At 43.2% G+C, this 22471-nt stretch overlaps 5 protein-coding genes across 6 annotated transcripts in view; 3 read left to right on the top strand and 2 right to left on the bottom strand.

Moving 5' to 3' along the window:
- The first annotated feature begins 320 nt into the window (after positions 1 to 320).
- Positions 321 to 22471, top strand: part of LOC131265543 (protein alan shepard) — a 199398-nt gene continuing 177247 nt past the window's right edge. For both annotated transcript variants that reach the window (XM_058267825.1, XM_058267826.1), the window contains exons 1-3: positions 321 to 500; positions 2220 to 2564; positions 12069 to 12161. In XM_058267825.1, the coding sequence (XP_058123808.1) occupies positions 12075 to 12161 (87 nt within the window). In that variant the 5' untranslated portion in view covers positions 321 to 500; positions 2220 to 2564; positions 12069 to 12074. The remainder of the gene's footprint in view (positions 501 to 2219; positions 2565 to 12068; positions 12162 to 22471) is intronic.
- LOC131265547 (cuticle protein 19-like) lies at positions 15121 to 15599 on the bottom strand. Its single transcript, XM_058267831.1, has 2 exons — positions 15456 to 15599; positions 15121 to 15387 (listed from the first exon to the last, which is right to left on the bottom strand). Exons 1-2 carry the CDS (start codon positions 15597 to 15599, stop codon positions 15121 to 15123), a joined length of 411 nt encoding a protein of 136 aa, XP_058123814.1.
- LOC131265546 (adult-specific cuticular protein ACP-20-like) lies at positions 16297 to 16885 on the top strand. Its single transcript, XM_058267830.1, has 2 exons — positions 16297 to 16413; positions 16505 to 16885. Exons 1-2 carry the CDS (start codon positions 16297 to 16299, stop codon positions 16883 to 16885), a joined length of 498 nt encoding a protein of 165 aa, XP_058123813.1.
- LOC131265545 (adult-specific cuticular protein ACP-20-like) lies at positions 18191 to 18769 on the bottom strand. The gene is made up of 2 exons (XM_058267828.1): positions 18638 to 18769; positions 18191 to 18568 (listed from the first exon to the last, which is right to left on the bottom strand). Exons 1-2 carry the CDS (start codon positions 18767 to 18769, stop codon positions 18191 to 18193), a joined length of 510 nt encoding a protein of 169 aa, XP_058123811.1.
- On the top strand, positions 19820 to 20438 carry LOC131265544 (adult-specific cuticular protein ACP-20-like). Its single transcript, XM_058267827.1, has 2 exons — positions 19820 to 19960; positions 20046 to 20438. The coding sequence occupies exons 1-2, from the start codon at positions 19820 to 19822 to the stop codon at positions 20436 to 20438; spliced, it is 534 nt and encodes a 177-aa protein (XP_058123810.1).

Below are 22471 nucleotides of genomic sequence, written 5' to 3' on the forward strand. Positions count from 1 at the left end.
ATTTACCACAGAAATTAGTATAGACCTAGATCCTTCCGTTCCCTAACGGTAAGGTTAATATGTGTCGGGATGTTTCCTAACATTTGAATTTGGAATAAGTTTAGAAAAAATTCAAAATATTCAAAATCGTAAAGTTGTTTTTTCTTAGTTCTTTTCGAATTTTCATAATTCGTTTTTTAGAAAGATGTCGATTAAAGTGCGAAAAATTGATGATTCTTGACCCGTGCAGGTGCGTACTACCACACTTTCCCGTATTGTGAGTGCCAGCTCGGCGCGACCCGTCCCCGCAGCGGCCTCAGTGTGTTCTAGCACACTATCAGAGAAGTGCAGTTTTAGGTTTTTTGGCAGTAAACGTCGATCCGACCGACGGGCTGTAAACCGAAAGTATACACGGCGACGTTGAAAAACGAAAACGACGACCACGACGGCAACTACCGTAATCACGGCCGTGAAAACGACTACTAATCGCAGTTTGGAGTGCATTGCCTGCTTGAATATTGGTAGGAGGCAGAATATTTTCCGACCGAAAGTGAACTCGAACTGCGCTGGCGACGGGCAAATCTAATTTGTCCCGTTTTTCCGTGCAGCACGGTGTGTTGTGTAGACCTGCCCGTCAGGGATGTGTTTGTGTGTGCACCCGTTTTGTGACGTCCCGCATCCGAAAATCACGTGAAAACATTGTTTTTAAAGTGCACCGAGGGGCGTAGTGGTAAAATACTTTTAAAACTACACCGTGGAAAGCTGGAATAGGAAAATGAATTGGTAGTGTTTTTCAGATGAGGAAGGGGCATTCACAGTCCGCTCCGGCCCCTCCCGCAGGCCCCTTTCGACGCTTCGTGGATGTATTACGCATACAGAAGAAAAAAAAAATCGAAAAACAAAAAAGTCATGCGCCTGCGTGCGGCATGCGTTTCCAAGGCGAATCTATGTGAAGTGTGATGGAAAAATATTTTGCACCGCGTACATTGACCAGGACAGCATCTGGCCCCATGGGCCACCCGTATAAAATGTTACAAAAGCACCCACCCCGAAATACAGGCGCCGACGAAGGAAGATATCTAATCAAATTTGATCACGCTAGCGGGCGAGTTATCTTACGCTTCCACCCGTAAGCCGTAATCCGGGGTCCGCCTATGTGTGCGGCTATGCGGGTTGTTTGATAAATTGATAATCCTCGCGTAATCAACCGACGTGAGTACCAACATCCGCGTTTGCTGCTTTTGTGTGCAGCATCCTTCAATTAAAAGGAGCTCGCGGTCCGCGGTTGCTGTCGCTCTGAACGCGGCTGTCAGTTTTATCCATCTCCCTTGTCGGTCGCGGTACCCCCCTTGCTGCCGCTGGTGCTGTGTGTGATAAACGCAACTGACAGAAGTGCTGTCAATTTCACGAAACCGCGGAGCAAATTGAATGGAATGTTGTGATGATACATTTTTTTTCTTTTAACGCCTTATCACGTGGCTAGGGCGTATTTTTATGTTTTTTTAAACATTTATAATACCGGCTTGAACAATGTTTTGGAGGAGATTATATTACTTTTTGATTCACAAAATAATCTTTTCGAAAACGAAAACAAAAACTCGTATAATTTATGACGTTATCGGTTGTTTACTATTTTCTTACCTGCATTCTTATCGGATTGAATGTTAAGACTGGTGAGGTGCGGTCACCTGTGTAATCATCTGTGTGCTGCAAAATGCGAAAACATAAAAACAAAACAAACTGCATCGGATCCTTTGCTGTGATGCGTGGTGTCTTGCAGTCGTATGCACTATCGATCCATCGTCGGGACAACCGTGAACGGGATACGTTCTAGGTGGACACTTGTTTTTCTTTTTTCATGTCCGTGTGCCGTGAACGATTCACATTTTCAGAGCGCATCCGCGCGGACCCGCGTTTGATGCACTGTCATTTAGCGGCCATTAATTGAGCGCCCGGACGTGTGTGAGTTGACGAAAAAATAGATACGATCGGACGCAAGTTTGCACCAGCAATAAATAGCAGCTAATTGTGAAGGTGAAAAGATTGGAAAATAGAAAATACTAGCTTCGCAAGGGCACGGTCGACCGGTGCATTGCGGTGTTTAGGCTCGGGAAGGATCAGCTGACCAGCGGTTAACGGGACAAGGCATGGGACTTTTGGAAGTGGTTGCTTTCTTGCCCGCAGCCAACCCGTAGCGTCGAAGTGTCTGCTACAGTGAAAGTATTTTTATTGTTTTATAGCAGCAGCATAAGCAGCATTCGCAGCTTTCGCGATAGCAGCAGCAGCAGCAGCAGCATCTAGCAGTCGAGTCAGCAAGCAACAACCTCCAATCGTCGTCACCATCCCGTGTGTGACGATAGAAGTTTGACGGTGTGAAAAGTGCAGTGAAGTGACAGTGAGTACGACACGCGCCGACTTCCTTTGTGTGTCCTGTGTGTGTTTGTGTGTGTGTGTGTATTTGCACGAGCCGCTGTGACTAAAAATTACTAGCTGCAGCTCTCTGCATAGTGCAAGTGCATCATAAGAAGACATTCGCGAAGCCGCAAGGAAGCACAGTACCAGGAAGGAGTGAGCCAGTTTCAACGGTAAGTGGCCGCTTTTTTTCGCCTGTCATTCTTGAACCGTCAGCAGGTGGCCCATTCTTGTCTGGCTTCTAAAACTACACTTTCTGGTTAGATTATGTCATGTTTAATTTTATAGAATTGAAATGAAAAAGATTACATCAAGTATGTCAAATGTTAGGTTCGGTTTTGTTAATCTTTAAACATTTTTTGGGTTATGCATTTTTTCAATGCAAACATTATGTGTAAGTTTATCAAAATTTGTAAAATATTGTATTAACTTTTCTTCTTTTTTCTTCGGCCTATCCATGGATACATAAGGAGATATTTTTTAAATATCCCAACAATACATTTTAAACCGACTAATGTCTTGATTAAAGTATATTTTTTGTTGTTTGGCCTCTGTTTTTTAACAGACCTCATATCGCACAATTGTGTATTTTTTATAAAACTACTGATAAAAAATCAGAACAGAAGAGAAAATTTAAAATGTTTATTATGTTGATGCCCTTGCAGGCCGATTGTGTGAGATCTCTCCTCGTAAGAAGCTTGCGAAATCTGAAACCAGCAATAGCTTTTAATTTTCAATGTTTGTCACCAATGTTCATGTCACCTATTCTAATTGCACTGCATTCTATAAAACAAAAATAAAACCGTCAATTGTAGATTACTTAAAAAGCGAATTCAAATGTTTTCAGCATTCAGTTTTTTTAAATGATATTTTGATTTTAGTTTAAATGACAGTTTTTTAAAATGCATTTATTCTACGAAACTTTTCTTATTTGGCGTAGCGACCGTCTGGTCATGCTTAACCATTTGAGTATTTTGACATCCCAACAAATGGCTGGTGCTTCAACCAACATCTACCACTTTTAAATACATATTCATCATTTAATTCAGCATGTAATTTCCAAATAAACATTTCGGATCTGCACCGATACATTATCCAACTCCAGCTTCAGCTGTCGGACTCAATCGTAGAGAAAGGAGTTTTTATTAATTCGCTTGAAATTGGTTTGATTAAATTTTGTGTGTTTTGCTTTGGTTAAACATTGCGTTGGCATGGACTTGGAGAATGATACTTTTATTTTAAATATTGCTCAAAAACTGAATTACATTAGGGTTGGCTTCGGAAGAATGTACTTAAAAAATAAAATTAAAATGAGTCCTGTTTTCACATGAGTACACTTGCGATTCTCAATTTCAGCGCAGTTCAATTTTCATCCGACACCATTTTGTTTGACCATTCCGTTAAATGGCACACCAAATGTCAGCTTGCGGTTGTTCGGTGATGCTTTGGGTGGTGGTAATGGAAAAGGTATCTTGGGGCACTCGCGTTTGGAAGTTTGGGAACACATTTTGTTTACTTTGAGTATGCTGATACCATTTATATGGAAATTATTATTTTGTTTGTATTATCCCTTTCCGGACAATATTAAAAAAATGTGTGGTGAACGTTAGTACATTCTAAATTTCAATCATTTCCTGGTTCAAATATTTGAAATGTGTAATAAAACTTATGTTTGAGTTCTTCTTCAAACCATTCCACAAAATATTATTACAGATAGGATAAAAATATAGCAAACATCATGCCATAGGCTCCGAAAATGCTTGAACATAAAAATAAATTTTTACTAGCTAAAAGCTACATTCAAGAGTCAATAATTTTCCAACATCATAAAGTCACGGTTTCGATTTGCCATTTCGCGCCACGTACCTCCATCCTACCACCTTCGGATTGCCGTGCGAGCTGACCCATTTCGGGCAACAGCATCTTACGATAATTCCTTGGGCCCCTCCGTCGTAATTCCGTGCCGTTAAGATACGCCGCACGATCCTTCGTCCTTGCGTGATGGTTGTGGTTAAACGGAAAGATTTTGCAGTAGCGGTGGATGGAGTTTTTATGTCCCTTTCTTCCTTGCGGACGGCAGGAAGCATCCATTGAATTGGTATTGACATAACCGCCGTTCACTGGTTGGGTTCCGTCCGGATCTTGTCAAAATCGAAAACGTGGTATGAGGCCGGCTGATCCGATCCGATCGATACTAAATAGGTTTGATATATTCTGGAGTATGAAAATAACGGCATGATAATGCGAATCGGGGTGGAGGGATTCATACTTGCATTCGGTTTGATGTCTATTTTTTTAAATGAAATTTTAACTAAAGTTAGTTTTTCCACACTTTCTACGGATATCTTTGTTTGTCGTTTGTTAAACATTCCTCCGCTAACGGCCGGCCAAACAATAGCCATCATTATGACGTTTGTTGAATCGGAAGCATTATTTAGTGCAGCTTCCTAAAGAATAATCCGACTCTGGTGGGCCTAAGAAGAAGGTGTTCGGTTCGGTGAATACTTCCCTTTACCGAACCGAGAAAATAACAGATTGTGAAAAGTAAACTTTTCGACCGTCACACACCCCTCCCGGCTCCTTCAAGCGGGTGCCAAATAATTCCCGCCGTAGTACAGTACATTTCTTCTTGGATTCCCGGCAAGTTCTTCCCTTGCTGTTGGTTAAAGTTTTTCGACGGGTCCTTTTAATGTATTCTACCGTTTCTGCTCGAAGAACGTATAATTAAATTGGCAAACAAAAACCATCCAATAAAAGCGTCAAATACAGTCGTGCCAGCGAACGATTCAGTGCCACCAGCCTCCCCATCCCGGTCCGTTGCAGCAATACAATCGAGAAAATGCGGAAGCGATCCGATTGCGTCTCGTGTGAAACTTTTTGGCGGTGGGTGAATTGTTTCGAGGTGCCCAAGAAAGGAAGCCATTTTGTGCGAGCTCCGTAACTTTTCCTCGAGCTCCTTTCGAATCTTGAAATCATCGAGCGTAAAAGTTGTCTGGTCTCTAGGCTGCTGCTGCTGCTGCTGCTGCTCGGGTTAACGAAAGTTTGTGGCCTAAAGTGCCCAAAGTTCGGCATTACTTCGGCCGAGATTAGACCCCGCATCTCATTCCCTCCCCGCATCTTGACGGGAGCTTCCATTCACATCCCGCTCAAAGTTGTTCAAACCGGAATGGATGTATGTACGTGCTTTCAAATGCGAACGAAATAATTCCGCACTTCGCTATCATTATTATCTATTGTGGCCAGGACGCTCTAGGTTTCAGCACGGCAGTTTCCAGTCCGGTTGAAGAAGTTGTTCGAAGCAAACGCCCGATTGAAAGTTCTGCTCCGGGTCAATCCGGGTCCGGTGTCCTTCGGTCATCATTTATGATTATCGACCGGAAATCTGCCACAATCTATCCTGCGTTTTGTCGGTAGGACCTGGTCGCCAACTTGCCAAGTGCTTGCTTGGTTGGTGCTCCTTTTCCGGTACACTTTATGGTACACATTATCGACGTGAGTTCGAAAGAGGAAAATACTAAACTCAATGGCACGGAATCCAATTCCAAATCGTCAGTGGTCGGCACGTCACGGGCGGATATGGGGAGGGGAAGAGAGAAATACCTGGGTACTTTGTTTAGTTCCGGAGTCTTCAAATAATTGGTTTTACCTCATCGATGCTCGAGTGCTGTCGTAAATAATTGCTTGCTCCGTAGAGGATCCTGTATTCGTTTTTGGCGCTTAGTGACCATTCCAAAGGACGTAGGAAAATATTTTTAATCGATTTTGTTAAAAGTAACGCCTATCGTGGACGCCAAAAGGAGGCACTACTAAAGGAAATAATGGAACTTCCTGAGAATAAAACATATTAGGATTTTTTACCGATTAGTGATGAGAAAAACAATTCTTTTTAGAGATTTACTTCAACCATCCTTTGGGATGATAAACGTGAGAAGCAGTTATTAGTTTAGATTCCTTAACAGGGATTTGAATACTAAAAGAGTGAAGGAGCTGCTAATCAACGTAGAGGTAGTCGTAATAAGGTCGACGACACTTTCTCTCTAGTTTTTCTCTTTACATTACTCTCATGGGATTCGAATCCCTATTAAAGTTTTAAATCCCTGTTTGATGTTTTGAGATTCGCTACTATTCGCGAATTGAGATTCGCTACTTGTGATTCTAATCGCTGTGGAAATTTGCAACTATTTTACTCATTCATTCAGAGATTTGTATCTCTGTTAAGGATTCAAATAAAAAAAAGTTAGATTCTATTCACTCAATAGTAAGATTACGACTCACTTATCATATTTTCAAAACCATTAGCAAGTTTATCTTCGCAATGTATTTCTCTTGCATTAGTTTTCTAACGCTTTCAGTCAGTACTGCTTGCCGGAAGGTTTATCTATAGGAATAATATGTGATCCTGCCTATTCATAGCTTTGAAGAATCACTAATCACTAGTTCAACCGAATTGAACAAATCTAATTTAGCTTCGAAGTTTGTCGATTACCTGTTTGGAGTGCCCCGTACGAGGCCTTTCAATGCCATACGGTGGAAATACCTTCTTGATAGGAAACATGCGCGTCCTTATTTGGTATTGAGTTTATCTGGTTAATGATTCTGAACCGTCATCGAGCCAGCACTCCTGCATGAGTTATCTTTAATCAGAAATAGAAAACGAAGCTCGAACTTATTTTCAGCTGGTGGAAAATAGAATGATCGGTAGACGAGGGGTGGGAAAGCGTGGAGAAACCGAAACAGGGTCCAACTGATCAACCGATTACGCCAGTTTCAGGATTTTGGGGGACGCTCGAAGTTTGAACATGCTGATGAATGGAGGGAAGCACCAAAAAAAAAACGGTGCGAATGAAAAGCGCATGTTCGCGTTGTCGGGAGCGGAGCTGGGTGGTGGTGTAGTTTTCAGGGGGAAAATTTGGGGCCCGGAAAGCCGTTTTTTTCATCCCTGGAATAACCCCCGGCCGCATGGTGGTGTTGGCGGGCATAATGGCTTTCCGCTCCACTTGCCAATCTTACTTATCTGAAGTACCGTGAAACCACGGCGAGTTATCGCGACGGTGTGGGAGTGGGCTTGCAGGATGCCTCTCCAGGCAAAGGTGGAACGGTTATATGGGACGGGTGTATCCCGTCGGTGAACGAAGGCAAGTAATGAAGTAATGGAGCATGCGGAAATGGGGCGTACTTCAGGGACTATGCGTACATATGTATGCGTTACCGGAAGGGGGTAGTTCGACAGGAGCGACACCGGGATGTTTGTAGAACGTTTGCTCAGTAAGGGCTTCACCGGAAGTGTGGTGGAAAGCGTGGCACCCCCTTCTCGCTGAAGTACGTTGATGGAACTACCATCGGTCCTAAGGTTTCGTGCAGTATTCACCGAAGGTGTGTGCACGCACACGGGGCCATCAGTCGATATAAATGGTGCACCGAATGTGAACCAATCAATATCAATCATGTTCAGTGCTGACGAATTGAACCTCGATGGAAGCCATTCTGGGCGCATGGAATTTCATTTTTAGAGCGAAATAGGTAATGGCTAACGGGGAGAATTTGATGAATCTATACTCTATCGTCTATATTAAAATGGCACTAGTTACAGAGAACTTTGGATAGATGTTATTGCTGGATTAATGTTATTTTTGTTTACGAAAGGCTATTCTACTTAATGCGATATTGTTTGGGGTAGTTAAATTCATTTATATACATAGAGAATCCTGAAACCACACATCCATGAAAGTTGGTTTCTTACAGCAATGTTCGTAAGTATTATTGTACATGGTGCTCATCCATACTTATGAAGTATATTTTTCATTTGTTCACATTTTCCTTTCTCATTATCGCATGTCGAGGAGATTGGATGCGTGCAGAGTCAGAGCCCTATATTTAACGCCCTCAGTTTTGTATCAAATTTTATATATGCTTAACCTTGCCCTTAGGAGATCATTTCAGTTAGTTTGTGTTTACAAGCAAATTTGCAAAATTTAGTATTTGTTTTTGTAGTTTTTACAGAATAGCTGGGGGTGTATTTCTACTTATGGCCTAGTATTTTAAAATCTAACTTAGCACTGTAACTGTAAATGACTCATGTATTTGTCAACTTTCAAAGTATGCGCAAATAATAAATTGCTCATTACTAGATGAATTCACGAGTTTTATAGACTTCGGGGATGCTATTAAAAATATTGTAAAACATTGTCCTCTTTTACGAAAAATAAACACCTGAAACCAGCGCAAATTGTCCGTATTTCCACCAGGCTATGTTCAGATTTGTGCTTTTTGCGTCGGGTGATGTTTTTTAATACCCTTATAACAGGAGGACTTTAACTGTGATCTTTGCCCAGCATTTTACTACCAAATCGCGTTTGGAAGAAACATTCCTTACTCGCAAAGTAGAGATTTGTTTACTTTTTGCTCTGTTGTACACATTACATGTGAACATTATGCTAAATTCTAAAATGAAAATGATCAACCAACTACAAAACTAATTTGGTAGAACTTTGCGTTATTGCACGAGGGGGCGGAAATGCCCTGTCAGAGCCTATTTTGACAGTAAAAGTAAAAAAGAGCATAATGTTGCACCTTACGATGTTCTTCGTTCACATTGAAAATATCTTGTTCTAAAAGTTTTGGAATCACTCTTAGACAAATTATTGGTAAGCGTTTTAAACCAAATGAACTCACACTGTAACAGGTTTCTCACTGTAGAGGGGGGGTTTCTAAAATATATGTCTCGTTCGCATAGTAAAATTCAAACACAGATTTAGTGAATGAGCTAACCAATGTTACTTATCTAGTTAATAAATCACGACAAGTCGCAATAGATATTATCTGTTTTTTTTACAATCGCCTAAAAGCTATTTAACGCGGTCTAATGCAATAGGAAAACTGTTATGTATTTATATGTATATGTAGTATTTACTTCTAAAACTGACGAAGGAGTGTAAATCTTTTCTATGATTTAGTTACAATCCGGTAACTTGCGTGTAGCACTCAAGAAATCTAACGAGTTGTACATTATCTTATCGATCACTAAAACCGAGTGGACCCAAAAACATGCCAAGGTGAGCAGCGAGAGAACCAAAAAAGTTGTACCGCATTTTGTCGAAAATAGATCAGATATCGATGAGTCGATTTTCTCTACACAGCTAGCCAAGAATATCTCCTACAGGAAGTGACATTCGAACTCTCGAGGGGCTGCTTGGAGCGTGGAAAACCAACTGCCCCCGGAGCATGCAAAGACCCCACCTTCACTCCAGTTTTGCGGAATTCTGCAGGAGGTGGCTCTTCCCGGTTCCGGATACGGACGTCTAAGGATCGGGATGGTGGGTAAAAATAGCTCAGCCGGGCTTCTGCTTGATGCCAGCTTTCCCGGTGGCGACATCGTTGCCCAAAGCCGTCCTCGGCTGAACGCATTTTCCTGGTTTCGCTGGTTTTTCCACCCCCCACCACCTAGCGGCGTGCTCTGAAATATGTGTAAGCTCCAGGAACTCTGGCTCCGGATCGGAAATGAGGCCATATCCTCCCCGATCGTTTCGCCATGGTTGAGCGGGGAAGGCTGGCGTACGCAAGCAGAGTAACATTTACTGTCCCGCACAGGACAACTATTTTTAGCTAGCCTCCTCCTCCTCCTCTCCCTCCTCGGTGAAGGTTTTCCTGGAACGACAAAAAAGTATGGTGGCTCTGCTGATGCTCATTTTACCAGTCCCCTCCTCTCACCCTCCGTCGTGGTGGTGGTTTCGTAGCATCGTGGGCCACTTTCGGTACATTGTTTCTGCCTTCATTCTTGGGCTCGGTTGCGGACTCGGCTAGCTTCGGTGTTGGTGTTTTAGTTAGACAACGAAGTTGGGGTTCGGTGGCGTGGCTAGGGGCTCCGAAATATCCTGCAGGATGTGGCCGCTGTATGTGCGCTGTCTCATTCCGGCTTTCGGACCGGTAGCCGATGGATGCTGGGAAACATTTTTCTTTGTACATATTTTTATTTCCATCGCTGCAGCGCTTTTCCGGCGCGGAGTGGTGGGGTACGCGATGGAAGGCCGGAAAAGTTCCGCAACCCCGCCGGACATAGTATCGTCGCGCCGCAGCACATGGACAGTGTGTGTATGTGCGTGTGTGTGCTTGTGTCAGTACGTGTGTCTGGTACCGTTGGGATCGGACAACAAAAGTTGGAAGCATAATTGGTCGTACAGTTCCGTTCCATCATGGTCGCATGGTCGCATTTGAAGACGAGCTGGGAGAAGTGCTGTCCACCCGTATCTATCTCTATTATCCTTTTTCATTCTCTCACTCTCCCTTTCGCTTTCTCTCTCTCTCTTTCTCTCGCTGTCTCCTTCCGCATTGTGTGCCAATTTGCATGGCTTTCATTTGCATAGGGATGCAATAAATTTGTTCTTTTCTCCGACACGCCATGCTGCCGATGCTTTATGGTGTTTCATAATGTTTTGTCGTTGATATTGAATAATTTCTCCAGCCATCACTTTACCTCTCCCCGCCGCAACCACCCCACCCTCGGTTCTGCTCGACTCGACTGATTTATCTATCGACCCCTTTTGGCACCCCCTGGGCCGCCGGCGGTGATTTGGGTGTAAAAATAAAGTTCAAAGTTCAAGTGGGCAATTGGTTTGCCCATATGGGATGTAGTTCCATAAACGAAGGAATAGTTTCGAATTTGTCACTAAAATGGTGTGTCACCGATTTTGACGTTCGATTATTAATTGGCTAAAATAGGTAACCGCAAAGTGATGCTTTATAAAACTGTCGATGAGTTTCTCCTGATACATTTAACTGACGGAGTTCGATAATTACTGCATGCATAAACAAACGTGATGTGAAATCCGAGTTTCCCAGGTTTGAATAAAGTTTTTCTTTAGCTGTTTATTTAGAATGTATTCAATTTAAAACATGCTGTTAAGTTCTCCAATGTCAAGGTTTACAGTATTTTGAAGGCTTACAGGATTGATTGCAAGTGAAAAAAATAGAGTTAATAATATATTAATACATATCCAATGAATACTGTTGTATACTTGTCGATGTTGCTTAATTTATATTGTGTACATACAAAATATTGTGACTATATGACTGATTATTGGATCTTACCGGTTGACAGACATTCCAGAAAAATCATATACGTACATGGATTCTTAATTCCTACCCATAAATAATTAATGAACTGTTTCGTATAAATAATTAATGAACAAATGTTCTCATTAAGATTATTTAAAATGGTTGTAGAGAATTTTCGGATGATCTTCGTTGATGGTGAAAGGAAACGTTACACTTCGAGCCTCAGATTGCCACTGTTTCATCTGTCAAAATTAACTCTTTTGGCTTAATGTACAGTTAATTTGGCTTAGTTCTTAAGTATTTGTTATTCCTAATTCGTTGATCCTTTTTCATTTCCATTAATAAACGAAATGAATGTAGGCAAACCACTCAACCTAAATTTTCAACAATGGTTGATAAATTATATTTTCTAAGCATCTTTTTCCTTCCCATTTGCGACCAATACAAAAATAAGCGTTCAAGAGAAACAGATTGTATAATGGATTGATTAAATGTAACACAATTGTTGTTTTGTTTGATCCCCACATGTTGATTTATTTGATTGTCGGTCGATAAATAACTCGTTATATTTTCTACGAACTACATCATCCCTGTTAATTTATTTTTCCTTTTCTTTCGGTCTTTAGAGCAACATGCAACAACCACGCTACAGTCCGGCACCGCCGCCACCAGTAACGATACGTCCGCAGATGGCTCCGAGACATCAGACAATACCGAATGTAAGTGGACTTTTCCCAAATTAATGAAAAACAACAACACACAACAAATCCGGTCGTTTATTTTCTCCCGCCCGACACCGAGGTGGGCAATATGCTTCCACGTGGATGTGTGATTGCCCTTTAGCGCCGTGGGCGATGGGTTTGGAAAACTGTCAAAACTGTTTCCTTTCAGTTTGTGGTTCAGCCATAAAGGATAAAATAAACACAGATAACACCAAAATAGAAATAAAAACCAAACTTCACAAGGATAAGCTTTGATATAAGCGGAAGTTCTGCCCATAACAGGTTGTATACTTGTTTTTTTGTTTCTATCTAAAACCTTATTTTCAGCCAACGATGGTGGTGGAGATGCTCGAGCGCATGAGAAATACCGCGAAAATTCTTTCGACAGGAATCCTTCGCTTCGCTGCCTCTCGGCGGTGATTCCTCCTCTGCCTACCGGTATGGCCAAAAGCTCCAGCGTAGCGGGGGATTTTGTGAAATGATGGAATTCTTTTCGTGTGTAACTCTTGTCTCTGCTTTTTCCCGCTTCTCGTCCCCGCTCCATGTGGGTGGATTGTTGCGAATACTTTGTACCGCACGTGGAGGTTTTTAAAATTACATTTTCGATGTTGTTTAGTAGGTTTTACTCATAGGAATGCAAATATAAGCCATGTGCAAATGCGACCGTTTCAGAGTTTAGTTGTTTCAAAATGGAAAACTTTTCCTTTCCACTACAAAAGTGATAATTTATTTTCTAAACTATGAAAGATATGATTATTCTTGTGAAATATGTTTCACCAGCGCACATTTCAAATTGTTGGTCGGGACAGACGTCGGGACTACCAATTCGAAGTGCTTTCCATTTCCGGCGTACGCTGGCACCACATCCTCTACGCGCCGTGTTGTGGCCCGTGAGGCACGTGCACTATTTTTGGTGAGGGAAGCCTTCGGTTTTCGTGGACCCAAAATTCATTACGAGCTTTTCCGGCTTCAAATTCTCCGATAATCATTTTCCTTCGCCTGTTTCCCATCCCTGGGAAGGGAAGACCCTTCTCTCCTGCTGCAGCCCAAAGTGCGAATGAAGTACGTGCTTACTGAATGCCGTACGTGCATCTTTGCGAGCTTGTGTACCACATATTTGCAGCACCGGAGGAGCATTTCTGGGGTGTACAGGTTGGTGGATGTTGACCGCACTGTCCGGGCCTCTGCCGTTACATGGCTTAAAAATGTAATACCGAGGGACAACCGAATGTGTTCGGAAGCACTCGAAGAGGGGAGGCTGGGAATGTTTTGGTGGTGACGGTTTCAGCGTGGTACCTTTTTCTGGAGTCTTCCTACAGAAGTGGTGGGTGCTAATGCAATCCCGGCCTGATGGAAACCACCGGAAAACAGCATACCTCATCTTTTCCTCACGGGCTTTCCGGGTTGGGCCTTTATGGCCGGAAAACGTATTACTCACATATTGTCCCGAACATAAATGCACCTTCGCTGGGAGTGCCTGCCTGCCTGATTTGAATACGCTACAACGGCGTACGGGAGAACAACGGAATTCCCGGGACAGAAACGGATGAAAAATCCAATCGCTCCACGGATCCAAGCGAAGAATGTCTGGATTGGTTTGCGGTGTGGCCACCCTTCTGGTCGGCTCCATAAATGGCATTAGCACACTCGATTTTAAGACTGGACGCCCACCAGGGATTCGTGCATTCCGTTGCGCACCAACAACGTGACCAACGTATGCAATTGCAAGCTTCTGTACCTTCCCATTTTGGAGTATCCCCGGGTGGGGATATCTAACCTCACTTTCCGAGGATCTTACGCTGACACGGAAACCGGCCGAATCGTTCAAGAATAGCAGCTTTTCGACATTGTAAACTCATTCTTTGGACCAACCAACAGCGGGGGGAAAAAAAGGCGAAGATCCTTCCGTCTAATTGGTTGTGTTTCGGGTCTCACAACCGTGCCGTGTGCACGATAAGATTGTGGTTTGGGAATTATGTATTTCAATAGATTAGTGGACCGTTTGCCAGCAAGCTGGTGGAGCTTTAGCAAAGTGCTCCGATTTATTTGATATTTGGACCCCCTGGAAGTAAGCCACACCGTCGCCGTGCCATAGATATTTTCCTATCTCTACTACTCGAAGCTTACATGTGTCTCGCCGGTTTGGATCCTCGTCCCCCTGGGAGTATGTAGCCCGTTGCATCTCGCACATACTCATCTTTAGAATGCACGTTGCACACATATGGCTCGCCGTTTCGTGAATGACACTCGTTACGTGGTTTGGACTATAGTTTGGAGATTAGTCGAAATTATAGTAATAGAAATAAACCTATCTCTGTTTCTGGGCTCTTGGTCGGGGCTGGATCGGGACCTATACCACCGGGCCGCTATCTGCAGATGCTGCAAATTTGGAGAACGTGGTGTACGACGAAGGATTATAAATGAGCACGTTTTTGTCCAACGAATTTATTACCTACGAACTTCGGAGGCTACAGCTTTAAAAGCTCTACATTGCAAAAGATACGGCCTGCGGTTGTTCTCATAGTTTCATTCCGTGTTGGAACGAAAGCTCCATTTTGCCAAGCGATGTTTAGTTGAATCATAATGCATAGTCATGTCCGATATCCCTATTTCTGCCGCAAATTGCCTTGTAATTTAAACATTGCGTTTTCTTTCGAGAGTGTGCGAGCTTTTCGTTTTCTTTGCTGATTATGATGTCACAGTTGGCCGTGTTGTTGAATACCTATCTTGTGCCATTTCTCAAGGAAATGATTAAGAAAACGCTGGAAGTTGTAGATTTTTTCATTCATCATTCATTTTTTTATGTAGGAATAGCACAGCAATTTTTGTTTGGTCGACGGTAATGGACGGAATGGGAAATCTCGCTTAGGTCAGATCAAAGAAAATGTGCTGAAATCGGAAGCCCGGATCATTGGGATGCACTTGGGAGTTGGGAATGGGGAAGCGATTGGGTACCTTATTGGCCACCCTCGTAGCCCTTGCCGATGTTCTTGACGATGGCCTCAAAGCCGTTCTTGCCATCGGCGTGGTACTTCACGATGCGGGTCGAACCGTCCGGTTCCTGGAGCGTGTACTCGCCCTTGACGACGTCTCCATCGCGCACCTCCCACTGGCTCTTGTGGTCTCCGGTGTGGTAGTCCTTAACTCCGTACTCGAACTTGTACTTCGGATAGGCGTAGTAGTCCTTACCCTCGTAGCTGCCGATGCCTTCCTCGAAGCCGCCCTGGAAGTGTAAATGTTTCTCCGTGAAGTTCTCCGTGAATTTCCTGTATCTCGCTCGTTAGAACTTACCTGTTCACCACCAATACCGCCGCCAATTCCACCGCCACCGATGTACTTGTACGGAATGTGCTTGACTTCGCTGACAAATCCGTGATGTTCGTATGCCAGCGCGACGGCTACCAACGACAACGAGACAAGTACCAGCTTCTGCATTTTGCTACTGATTTGATTTGAGGTTCGATGTAAAAAGGAGTTGCTCTTGCGCTACCTCTTGATGGTGCTAACACCGAAGACTGTGTGATGCATTCTTGGCGATGCGATTGAGCTTTTATACAACACTCCACCGGCTGAGCGTCCTTGGGAAACGGCTTTGGTGTCCTACTGGGGTCGGATCTTTTGCGAAAGACATTACCGATCGAGTGCAATCGGATGTATTTGCACGCCCATCGAGGCTTTCTTCTTTTCCGCGTGGCACGCGATGCGTGTTAAAGGGGAGAACTGCACACCGGCTGCACTCAACAGTAAAGTGGGTGGTGCACTCGTAACCCCGTGAGGCGCATAAGTCTAAACACCGTGTTTCTACTAGGTGTGAAAACGCTCGAAAACGATTCTCGATGACGTTTGGGCAGGCGCAAGCGTTCATTGAACCGCACCCCAGCGGTGTTGAACCGATGAGCAACGCGAAAGTGGTTAGCCGTCAGGGAAAAGTCAGTCAGCCTGGCCCTTGAGAAGGTTATGGAATATTGTTTGTGGCAACGATTGGACACGATTGTTTTTGTTTCACGGTGGCAGTGTTTAACGCCACATGCATCGAATGAGCCAGTATAAATAGGCAAGAATGTAACACAGGACAGTATCAGTCTCAAGCTAGCGTTCTACAGCTACAGTTCAGCTAGGAAACAACACAAAAATGTTCAAATTAACAGTTGTCGCGGTGGCGCTGGCAGGAGTTGCCCTAGCCTACGAACATCACGGCTTCGTCAGCGAAGTCAAGCACATTCCATACAAGTACATCGGTGGAGGAGAGGTAGGTTGTCAGTATGGGCAAAATGCGCAATCTCGGAAGCTGTCCTTCAGATCAATGACACCTGTGACAATTTTAATATCTTCCTGTTCAGGAGGGTGGATTTGGAGGAGGCATCGGCGGCGGTATCAGCGAAGGTGGTTTCGAGGGTAAGGACTACTACGCCTATCCGAAGTACAAGTTCGAGTATGGAGTTAAGGACTACCACACCGGAGACCACAAGAGCCAGTGGGAGGTGCGCGATGGAGATGTCGTGAAGGGAGAATACACTCTGGATGAACCGGACGGTTCGACCCGTATCGTGAAGTATCACGCCGATAGCAAGAACGGATTCGAGGCCATCGTCAAGAACATTGGCAAAGGAGGTCTGCAGCAGGAGGGTGGATCGTCGTTCGGCGGTGGCCAGGAAGGACTCGGTGGTGGCTACGGATATGGCCACGGATACAGCTACAACAAGCTGAAGAAGTTCAACTGAAAAACAATCATATTTCATTGCTAAGTTGATGCTTGATGCTTTTATAATAAATCACTACACTTCATGCAGAATTTTGTTTGAACATGGTTATGTTTTTCAAGTTGGCGAACTTTGCTGGAATCTGGCTTACCTAACATCTACTAGTTTGATATTTTAGGATGATATCGTGTTACATGATATGATGCATTCTTGGACAACCGAAACTTTGTCGCTTTTAAAAACTTTTACTTACACGGTGTCTAATATATTTTCAGTTAAATTCAAACATAAATTATTTCTTTATACTACATTCGATTTTCTCGGTTGTGTTTTTTAGTGAAAGTTACATAATTGTAGATCAATTATGGCACATGTTTTGGAACAATACCAGGCCAAATTTTTGTTACCAGGTTCAAATGTTTTTGAAAACCATTTATATGTGGAACGTACGGTTTCTAGTCCAAGTTACCCTCAAATTCGAACCACTGAATTGGAAGAAAGTGGACATATTTTGATTGTTTATATGTGATAATATATCTGGCCACGCAACATAATTCATTAGATTGAGATCCGAGTGTTTAAACAGATTTAATGTAAGATTACTCATCTCTAATAGCTAGTATGAACTCCCCGAAAATCAGAAAATTTCCTCTAAGCCAAAAGACTGCAAACGTGTTTCTTTTCAAACTTTTCCTATAGCAGTTCCATTTTCTAAAAATCTTATTAATTCGCTTTATCATTCATGGAGTGTTGCTTGCTAATTCGTGGTTATTTAAGTCACGACGTTGTAGAAATCGGGTCAAAAGTAAAATAGGGTGTTGGGATTTACTGCCAGTTTTCGGTAAATGTGCGCATGGTACTGTTTTTCTCAAAAATATATTCTTGAGTACTCTTTGTATTTTGATAGCAGTGGCGTTAATTTGTTTGTTCCAAGTATCATAATTAGTATTTTGGCTTAGTTGGTGTCGAGACATCTTTGCTGCTTTTTATTTATCTATTTCCCCATTACCTGGTCTAGATATAGACTTACTCATTTGATTTATTTAAATGCAAATATTATGTGACCAACCAACATTGATCATCATCGTTCAAGAGGTGAAGTGGTGTGGTTTAGGCTGCTGAATCCACTTTCGGCGGTCACATGCCGAATCGGTCTAATGGCTATGTCTATTGCAAATGAAAATTATTTTATGAAATTAATTATACAATGTTTTTTAATTGCAATTTCATAGAAACTGTAATACTTTTTATTTCATTGCTTCATTATTATAATTTTTCTGCCTTTGTCGATATCGATAATACTTTCTACTGGATTTGTTTCGCCGTTTAGTTGAACTTCTTCAGCTTGCTGTAGCTGTATCCGTGGCCATATCCGTAGCCTCCGCCGAGTCCTTCCTGGCCACCGCCGAACGACGATCCACCTCCCTGCTGCAGACCTCCCTTGCCAATGTTCTTGACGATGGCCTCGAATCCGTTCTTGCTATCGGCGTGATACTTCACGATACGGGTCGAACCGTCCGGTTCATCCAGAGTGTACTCTCCCTTCACGACATCTCCATCGCGCACCTCCCACTGGCTCTTGTGGTCTCCGGTGTGGTAGTCCTTAACTCCATACTCGAACTTGTACTTCGGATAGGCGTAGTAGTCCTTACCCTCGAAACCACCTTCGCTGATACCTCCTCCAAATCCTCCCTCAAAACCTCCCTATGCGAAAGAAGTATATGGAAGTTATTTAGAGTTTTGGAACTCTTTCAATACTGCCGACTGTCTTACCTGTCCTCCTCTGATGCCACCACCGCCGAAATACTTGTACGGAATGTGTTTAACTTCGCTGACGAAGCCGTGATGCTCGTAGGCCAGAGCAGCTCCGCAAAGAGCGATCAAAGCAAGGGACAATTTGAACATTTTGTATTAAAGTTATTCGATCTGGTTTGGGTTGCCTTCGTTGAACTTCTTATAGCAAGGGCCGAACTGCAACTGTTGCTGTTTGCTTGCCAGCGTTTAGTATTTATACACACGACCTCACAACTCTCCGGGGTGCAGGCTTTGCTTGAAAAATTAGTCTTTTGCAAAAGTGAAAACGTGAAGCATCACCAAAAAACCGTGTGTAAAATGTGGCTTAACCGTTGAAGAACTGTTCTTCTTTCAAACGCTTTCATTTGGTTCGTTTTGCACGTTTCGTACGCAGTGTCAACGCTTGACGGATCGCATGCGGGGTTCGAACCTTAAACGAATCATTGGGAAATCAGAGTGCTATCGATACAGTAGGGTTTTTTGTGTGAAGGTTTAAAGCCACAGCCCGGTGCCTGATTGAGAAAGAACCAAGTTGTGCATAAATTAGCACGTGAAGAAACTTTTCACAAACCCTTGCGAGTTAGAAAACGTTGGTATGATTTGAAGTGAGCTACGTTGCATGTGGATTTATAAATCCATACCACGCCTAAGTGGGTAGTTTATGGTGGCAAAAAATCTGATTTTCTTTCATCCTTCACTGGGCGCTGTCATACCATATGCACACAAATTACGCTATATATAAGTCCACCCGATGAACCTTTTGCCTAGAGGCACGGTTTGTCGGCAGGGGGTGGTGTTGTTGCTCGGTGCTTAATTCAATTAAGCCGTTTGGTGGCCAATCATGGCCATGTGATTGGGCGTGCGTGGTATGCGGATGCGGTCATCCGAAGAAAACCTTCGATCGAACAAGGGTGGGTGAAGAAATTGATGTCCGAAAACAAACTGTTTGTTCTTGCATCCTGCCCACAAAGGATGCATCCGCAACTGTGCAACTGCATCGAAGGTCAGCGGCGTTGAAACATATGTAAAATCTATGTGTATGGAGGGTCTTGAAAGGCTATTTTGGGGGGTATAAAAGCGACCCTTGGCTCAACTGAAGGTATCAGTGAAGGCACAACAGTTCTAAAAGCAGCTTCATTAGAAGAAAGTCCAACTATTGAAATGATGAAGTTTACGGTCGTCGCTTTGGCCCTAATTGGTGCCTGTTTGGCATACGAACATCACGGCTTCGTTAGCGAGGTGAAACATATTCCGTACAAGTATTACGGCGGTGGTATCGGTGGAGGCATCGGCGAAGAGCAGGTATGAGAATGATAAGCTTTGGAGTACGAGCTGGTTCTTACGAATATGCTTTTCTTTGATTTGGTGCCCGTAAAACAAAACACAGGAGGGTGGCTTTGAAGGAGGATTTGGAGGAGGCATCGGCGGAGGTATCAGCGAAGGTGGTTACGAGGGTAAGGACTACTACGCCTATCCGAAGTACAAGTTCGAGTACGGAGTTAAGGACTACCACACTGGAGACCACAAGAGCCAGTGGGAGGTGCGCGATGGAGACGTTGTGAAGGGAGAGTACACTCTGGATGAACCGGACGGTTCGACCCGTATCGTGAAGTATCACGCCGATAGCAAGAACGGATTCGAGGCCATCGTCAAGAACATTGGCAAGGGAGGTCTACAGCAGGAGGGTGGATCGTCGTTCGGCGGTGGCCAGGAAGGACTCGGTGGCGGTTACGGATATGGCCACGGATACAGCTACAGCAAGCTGAAGAAGTTCAACTAAACGGATCAATGCACGCCTCAACAGTTTCTAGTTAATAAAATAATTATCTGAGTATTCAAAGTATGCCTCAAGTTCAAGGTGATGTTGAGAAACCCTTTGATGTGGGTGTGTATATAGCTTAGGTACCATGCATGAAGTCGGACTGAATTGGCCCGTCCATTTAGTGTTTTGCAAGTTTTCGCTACGGTTAGTTGATTCGTTGGGGGATTTGCGGGCGATTCAGCACCGAAACCTCTTTGTTTTTTTTTACAAACGAACACAGTACACAAGTACTTCGGTTTAGGTATGAAGTGTGAACGAGCCCAATTGATTTCATTCATTCTGTGTTCTGGACTGAATAAAGGAAGCTCCCGAGCATCTTCTAACCTGTATCTTATCATCGTAGTCAAATTCTCGAATTATTGTTTAATTGCTACAAATTGGTCCCTCTCGTATTCACGAAAATTATAATGCTTCCCAATTTCACTGTCTAACGGAATGGTTCTGGTTCAGCTTCAGTCCTACTTGCTTTACCATCACCCTGAACAGTTTCTGCTCGCTATCGTTTCAACCGTTTGTTATCATTATAATTCCTTGAAGGGAAAGGGTTGCCGCTTTAATGTCACTGCTACATAATAGGCTTAAATACAAACCTAATGATGTTATGGGTAACGGTTACAGCGCTAAGCAGTAAGAAACTGTGTTAGATGGTATCGCCAAAAGAAGGACGCTCGAACGTTCGGTTGAAATTCACCACAGAATATTCCTTCCTACGCATCGTCAAAACGGTGAGGTTGGATGGGATTGGAGGATGTGTTTTCATTTACCGTATGGTAAACGAATCAAAACAAGTCAAGTCAACACCACCATTCTACTTCTAAAATTATCTCCATGTCGTTTCTCCTCGTGCCAGCTTTAGTTAACCGCTTAATTTGCGAACCAGTTCTTGTTCACTTTTCTTCGCGCTTTGCCTGTTGGATAAGAGGCGGCTCAGTTCCTGTTGCCATCACTTTTCCTTCGTTCGCGGGATAGGCTGGCGTAAACGAGAGTCTACGCCCAACCTTCCGGCTTGTGCCTACGGTCGCTTACGCTGGTAACTGCTGTACTTCACTATGACAACTCTTAATGTATGCGTAAATAAACAAAGCAAAGCGCGTTGTGTCGCGTTCTTGCGGTTTTTTGGGTGCTGTTTATTCCGCGGAACTGTGTTTCCGCCATTAGTTGGTAGTTTCGTCGGGTGTTCCAATAGGAACAGAGGTAGAATAAACCAACACATGAATCTGGTAGAGTGATCAGTATCGAGATTGTTGTTATTGTTGGTTTCAATTGCAACGTGGTTGCTATGCACGTTCCTGTCCACTTACACCCTCGTGTAACCACGAACTAAAACATCATATTTTTATCTTCAGGTAATTTTCACTTGTGTTTTGCCAACACCGGCAAGGCATTTGGAAAAGATGGAGCATTGTTCAACATTTAATTACATGTGTAATACATAACTTTAATATGTAAGCATGTGACAACTTGATGAAAATGGATTATTTAAAAAAATTGTGTCGAAATAAACCAACTTCAAAATGTTCATGTTCAGCGAAATGTAATATCTTGTTTGAACATTGAACATTTCAATAAGAAATTAGTAAAAGTAAAGGTACCAAGTATTTGATCGTTTATTGAGCGAACTGAAGTTTTTCACTCTCAAGTTTTCTCTAATTCAGCATGCTCGAGCTTTTGTTTCGAGGAAAACTAGACACCATCCGTCGTTTAGTTTTTCCTTTGTTGCACAATTTGTAGTAAATCCCGACGATTTGCGACTGTGGCGATCACACCCAAAACCAGGTGACCACAAAGAAAAACTAATGCTTTTGATGTGTCTCTTTTTTGCTACTGACTAATGCTTGCTGCCGTATCCCATCATCATCTGCAATACTACCACCTGCACCCGCACCAACCCACCTGGGAGTTGCAGGAAAATTTATGGTCGCTCCCCCGATCGGAATCGATAAACATCTTGATTTGATTTCCAGCACGGGAGAGCACGAAAGACGGATGTC

Source organism: Anopheles coustani, chromosome 2 (assembly GCF_943734705.1).
Source record: "Anopheles coustani chromosome 2, idAnoCousDA_361_x.2, whole genome shotgun sequence".
In the NCBI taxonomy this organism is placed as follows: domain Eukaryota; kingdom Metazoa; phylum Arthropoda; class Insecta; order Diptera; family Culicidae; genus Anopheles; species Anopheles coustani.

Coding starts and splice junctions, on each gene's coding strand:
- LOC131265547 (XM_058267831.1), bottom strand. CDS start 15,599: ATGCAGAAGCTGGTACTTGTCTCGTTGTCGTTGGTAGCCGTCGCGCTG. Junction 15,388..15,455: donor GCGGTATTGGTGGTGAACAG/GTAAGTTCTAAC, acceptor TTACACTTCCAG/GGCGGCTTCGAGGAAGGCAT.
- LOC131265546 (XM_058267830.1), top strand. CDS start 16,297: ATGTTCAAATTAACAGTTGTCGCGGTGGCGCTGGCAGGAGTTGCCCTA. Junction 16,414..16,504: donor AGTACATCGGTGGAGGAGAG/GTAGGTTGTCAG, acceptor CTTCCTGTTCAG/GAGGGTGGATTTGGAGGAGG.
- LOC131265545 (XM_058267828.1), bottom strand. CDS start 18,769: ATGTTCAAATTGTCCCTTGCTTTGATCGCTCTTTGCGGAGCTGCTCTG. Junction 18,569..18,637: donor GTGGCATCAGAGGAGGACAG/GTAAGACAGTCG, acceptor TCTTTCGCATAG/GGAGGTTTTGAGGGAGGATT.
- LOC131265544 (XM_058267827.1), top strand. CDS start 19,820: ATGATGAAGTTTACGGTCGTCGCTTTGGCCCTAATTGGTGCCTGTTTG. Junction 19,961..20,045: donor GAGGCATCGGCGAAGAGCAG/GTATGAGAATGA, acceptor AACAAAACACAG/GAGGGTGGCTTTGAAGGAGG.